The 6,125-nt window shown below is 36.2% G+C and overlaps 1 protein-coding gene across 1 annotated transcript in view; it reads right to left on the reverse strand.

The window, feature by feature from the left end:
- LOC149172983 (mRNA export factor GLE1-like) overlaps nt 1–5,067 on the reverse strand; it is a 197,409-nt gene extending 192,342 nt beyond the window's left edge. The window contains exon 1 of the mRNA XM_089426532.1: nt 4,964–5,067. Within this exon, the coding sequence (XP_089282658.1) occupies nt 4,964–5,067 (104 nt within the window). The remainder of the gene's footprint in view (nt 1–4,963) is intronic.
- Nucleotides 5,068–6,125: the final 1,058 nt, after the last annotated feature.

A 6,125-nucleotide genomic window follows, 5' to 3' on the forward strand; every position in this document is an offset into this window, starting at 1 on the left:
ATCTATGTTTCCTGATAGAACCAGGCATATTACTACTATCCTATCCTATTTGCTTGGTTATCACTCTGATCAGTCTGTCAATGAAGCCATCCTTGGTTTCTTATCCATGTTTTCTTCTGATTCTAAGCCTACTGTTATTTATGATTTCAGTCATTTCATAGCTAAAACCATACATGAGCAGTTTGTCAAATTTAACACTGAAGAAGTATTCAAGTATGCTTCAGTACTTGTGTATCTTTTTATATATTTTCAGGGAGACAAATTCCCATTTCCTTTGTAGAAACTTGATGAAGAAGGACAACAACAGTCAGTGATTTTCTGGACTTCAATGGGGATGAAGGAGAAAGAAGAATTCACATACAAGCAGTTCATAGAACTATTTATTCATCCAGCCCTCAGCCTTATGAGCAGCACTCCATTACCAAGGATCAATGAGGAGATTGTCAAAGAACTTCAGTTCATAGATCAAGCTACAACAGGAGATTGGTATTGCTACCAAAACTACACAGAAATCAAGGTTTTTGGCTGTGAGCTTCCACCCTACAAACTGCCAAAGTACTTCCCTGTTAGAATCTTTGCACTGGAGTACTTGAGGCAAAGATTGAATGCAGATGAAGTACATTTTGTAGCTGCCAAAAAGAACACACAATTTAAGCTTAAAGCTCAAGTTGGTCCCTTCATTTGTAATACCAGGGCAGCAAGGGAGGAAGTTGATAAGCTGTTAAAGGCATTGAAATTTGCTCTCAGTTTCTCTTGGTCATATGACCCATTGGGAGTCATCTCCAAACTCGGGTGGAAAATAAGTTCACACCATATCATCATACAGCTAGGCCTAAGATAGAACAGTGCAAGAATCAGTTGGAATGGACAGATAATACCCTCCAAGAGGCTGAGGAACAGGCAGTCTCTACATCAAATATGCAAACTCCCATTGCACAAGAAAAGACTACCAAGAGAGGGAGGGAAGAACAATCTTCACCTGCAATGGAGGCAACAAGCCAAGGCCTCAAAGTCTTTCACAGGAAAAACAAACAAAGGGTCTCTATGAATATGGATTCACAGTCTGGTGAATAGTCTATACAATCTCCAACTTAATCTACCACTTCTCATGAACAGCAGATAGTCCAAATTGTTGGAGGCATTCCAGAGAATAAAGAGGAAGACATCTTCCATGTCTTTAGTGAAATCAAAAGAAAGAATGAAGAATTGAAGTTAAATACTTACACCCAGTTCTGGAAGCATTCTTCCAGCTCTCAAGCAAGGCTTCTTTCAGTCTTTGACTCTGAGAAGGGGAAGATGCAAATGGCTTTCTTGCAGGCCCAAGTTCCTCAGCCCAGGACTGCAGCACAATACCAGAAACACACTTCTTTTGAGTTTAATGTCAAGGATGTGCATCCAAATGATCAAATTGAAATGCACAAACGAAATGGACAGATGATTGCTTCAACCTTGACAAACACTGCTATGAGTTTGTCAAAAATGCAGGTTACATTGGCCAACACTCAGTCAGAATTAAAGTTGGAGAAGGTCTCCTCGTTAGCAAAGGATACCAAGATTCAATCCTTGGAAAACCTAGTGCTACGGATGGGATATGACCCCTCAAACATAAATGCTGCAGAGGAGCTCATTAAGAAAAAGAACACTGAGGTTGCAGCATTAAAGAAACAGCTGAAACTACCAACATCTGAGGATCCAATGGCCAAAGAAATCGAGGAGACAGAGACTCAAAAGTCAGATATGATGAAGCTCATCATAGAACAGAATTTGCAAATAAAACAAATGGAGGAGAAAATGGAGAAATTGGTTAAGGAGAAGGAGGAAGCTATCAAGAACATTCAAACTTCAATGGATGTAGTCTCTCTTGCAGCAGTTCCCATCACCAGAGTTTCTACTTCAGCCACTACATCAGCAACAAGTACAGCAGAAGGAGCTGAACAGCTTACTGAAGTTGTTCAGAACCTGTCTATCTAGATAGGAGAAATCAATAAACTAAAGGATGAACTCAAAGAATTACGGCTTATGAAGTCTATATCAGACAATTCACATACAACTGAAACAAACAGACTCAAAGGCCAAGTGGAAATGTTGCAGAGAGAACTCACAGATTCCTTCATAGGAAACAAGTTGGGTTTAGCAAAAGAAATTTTGTGGGAAGAAATCACAGAAGCAATCAAGGAGATTTGGCCCTCCATTAAGATAATATTCAATCAGAAAGATCTCTTGGAAAAAGCTCAGGAAGCAGTGGAAACCATAACTAAGCAGCTGGAGGATATGCCAGAGACTGCCTTTGATATAATCAAATTTCTAAATTCCAAGGATGACTATGAGCTTGAGGAATTAAGAATAAACGACAAAACTGCAACGATATTAGAGGTAAAGAAGATTATCACTAAGAAAAATCTCACCCTTCAGCTACAAGAAAAGTGCAGCAATGTTAACAACATAGTTCAGAGATTTTTCAACAAGATTGAACCTTTGGTCAGCAAGGGTTTACCTTCTATGATGGTTATTAATGATAAATTAATGCCAATTGAGGATTATGTCAAGAAGTTAACAGAGGTGGGCACCCATGCAGCTTCAGTTTCCAATATCAAAGGATCAGCAACACCAGCTCTCATAGTAAAAACACTCAGGGATTCTTTCTTCATCCTAGATGAAATCAAGCATATATTTTTGGTAAAACCCACTTTTGCTAAATACACCGAGATGGATGAAATCTACAAGAGGATAACAAAGATTTCTATCCCAGATAAGAAACGCTGGGAAGAATTAACAGATTTACTTGATTAAGGATAATAGAACAACATTTATTTTTTGAGGGAATAGTCAGCGAGCTTCAACCATTTTTCAGCATTTTCAGTAATAGTCATCAAACAGCGCAGCATCAAAATAGTGCCAGATCATTAGATAGTTTTATTTCTTGATTGTTAATAATCTATTTTTGCAAAAGCAGTTCAGGATATTTTTCGCCCTACTGTTGTATAAATAACTCCCTTCACGAGTTTTTAATGGTTGCACCCTTGAAGAAGCATTTCTAGACATCTGATGTAATAAATCTTTCTAGATCATTAATACGAAGCAAAGGATTCTGAATTCTGTTTTACACAGTTTGTGTTTCCTGTAAGTTTTTCCAGTGTCATTCGTTATGTTTTTTCTTCATATACTTGTGTCTTGCAGAGATAACTAGGTAGGAATAATTGTATTTCAATCTATTCCTATAAGCTTTTGAAGTGATAATCTATAAAGAGAATGAATTAATGGATTGTTTGTTTAATTAATTCCCTCAAAATCAATAAATCATCAACATCTTTTTTAAGCTCATGCGTATTTTCTCAAACCTTTAAACATAGTTTAAAGGTTTTCATACTTATGATTATTTAGCTTTCAATTTGAAAACTGTGGAAATCATATTACTTTTATGTTTCTTCTCATCATCATAAAAGCTATTTCACTGTGTAAATATTTATAGCAGCCCTCTGCTGAGATATTGATATTATTCAAGAGGTTAGGTACATCAGTTCTATATCTGTTTCATCCACTGGTCTCCCAAATTAAAACAAAACCCACAAAACAATTATCTTAGATGCTCTGGCTTAATAACTGACCATCGTTATCTCAGAGATACAACATCCCACATTAACTTAGGTTTGCAAGCCAGGCGGCAACAATGCCCATATTCATGACATCCATAACATTGGACTTTGGACATTTCTTTATCCCCTTGAGATTTGTTACCAGCATTTTTGTTTTAAGATCCAAATTTCTTCTTTCCAAACTTCCCCCTTGATTCAGCTACAAAAGCTTGAGAATCTTCATTATGACGTTTAGTATTGCTTTTAGCCTTCAGTCTTGATTCCTCTAAAGTGCAAGCAGCCCATAACTCTTCAAAAGTAGGATTCTCCTTTCTAGCATAAACGCCTCCAGCAAAATGAAAATCTACACCTTCAAATTGTCAGCCTCTATGGAGAGGATTGTCTCAAGGAGACACAAAAACACAAAAAGGCTTTGAATTAGAATGAAGAAATGAGTTGTTGATCCTACTTTTCTTATTTTTTCACCTCTCCTATATATTCCCATCTCATCAGTCGTTTTGATTATTATAGCTTCTCTTGTCCCTAACAATGGGTGGCGTGTCCACTTGAAACGTTAGACATTTCAAAAACTATGACAATTTACTTCCAATTTACTTACAAATAAGACTCTATGCTCTACTGCTTGAAGAAATGGATATCGTGCTAGGTGCAGAATGGTTGATGCTTTTGGGAAGTTATACCAAAAACATTGAAAAACAATTCATGGAGTTTAATTGGCAAGGTCCACACTTATATGTTGTTGAAGGTTCCACTCTCAAGAAGAATGAATTACAATTAACAAAAGGGGCAAGAAACACAATCAAACATACAACAATGGAACCAAGAGAAAAATATCATCAAGAAGCATAAAATCTTTCATGTTAAATAATCAGGTCAAGGCTTCAGACTAAGATGCAAACAATACAAAACAAACCTTACCAACACTAAAACACAAAGAAACTCAAAACCTTGAAAATAGATAAACTTCATTCCACCACAAAAACGTGCTCAATTAGAGAGAATTTTATTTGCTATGCTTTGAGGACAGCAATGTTCTAGAATCTAAACATAATAATAATAAATTAATTGTTTAATGAAAAGTCAAAAGGTACATAACCCTTCACCTCATGACCAATCAACGCTATAAGTAGATCATCACAAGATTCATTGTAATATCATCATTCTTATAATTTAACAATCAATACGTATTATCTATCTACTGATATATCTATATTCAACTATAAACAAGGCCTGTTTATAACAGTGCACATCTCCTTTTTGCTCTCTCCATAACCATCTGAACTCTATAACTATACACAAATTTTCTAAGAATTATCATAAAGTGACGTAAACCAGCGCATTTTTTATAAAATAAGAGATTATTTATTTACCTTACTTGTTCTTGAGTTCCAGTTATTTGCCTTAGTCGTACACCAATCTGCCTTTCACAATTTTTCAATTCCTGCTCATATATGTTTAGCCATAATATCAGCATAGCATTTAACTTCAATGAAAGCAAATTGTACAAGATCCACCATCCAACAAGAAGGTAAATTCAATGTCAACCACAGAATATATTGGTTAACCAATGCCATTTGATAGGAGCTAGGTAGACTATAATGAATAACAGGGTTTATGTCACGCTTAAAGCTTGTATTTAATAATGAGAAATGCTAGAAATTCGCATCTCATGTAGAACGTTTAGACTCAACAATCTACACAAGTTGAGACTTTGAAGTTACAGATAGTAAATCAAGACAATATGTATATGATATAACAAAAAAGACACCATATAATGATCCAAAGGTTCATGGAACAACCGGGATGTTCGAGAGGCTACCTCTTATAAAGGAAGGATTTCCAAAATTGGGAAGATAAAAGTAACTCTCTCTACAAAATATTGACATTTGAGCCTCTTAGTTGAGGTCACATAAAATTCCCACGTACACAACCACTATAGTTTTATGCTTGCAAGAGTCAAGATTTGCAACACATGTAATGACATTCCATATGGGTGATATTTCTTGGTTGTTGTTACCACTTGAAAATGCATGTCGAAATCCACATTTTCATGGGCATGATAGAAATTTTCTATCTCCCCGCATGATAGAAAATTTTCAGAGTTTTGTAACAATCGTAGGTTGCAGGATGAGATTTAGAGACTGTGTACTTTGTTCTATTTTTCTTGAGCACTTTTCATCATCTAAGGAAGAACAAAGATGTAGGAGCATGGTTGGCTTGATGAAGGCTTTTTCATAAGCACATTTCACCAGGAGATTCCATTTGGGCACACTTGACACCTATTTGGAGACATGGTTATATGGCTTACATTATATTTTGTTGCATCAATAATGAGGAGCCTTGCTCCTTGTTTGAACCTAGGGAATCAAACCATGTGGATGGAGGAAGTGAACATGAATTAATCCCTAGAAGATGAGAATCCTACTTCAAGAGGTGTCCAAGGATGTATGGCAAGTAAGGGACAAACATAGCTAGAGGAGAAAATAAACTACCTTATTTGAGGTCTAAAGCATGACATGTCGTAAGAAAGGA

Source organism: Pinus tabuliformis, chromosome 4_2 (genome assembly GCF_031772625.1).
Source record: "Pinus tabuliformis cultivar Carrire ecotype Pingquan chromosome 4_2, CPIR1, whole genome shotgun sequence".
Taxonomy (NCBI): domain Eukaryota; kingdom Viridiplantae; phylum Streptophyta; class Pinopsida; order Pinales; family Pinaceae; genus Pinus; species Pinus tabuliformis.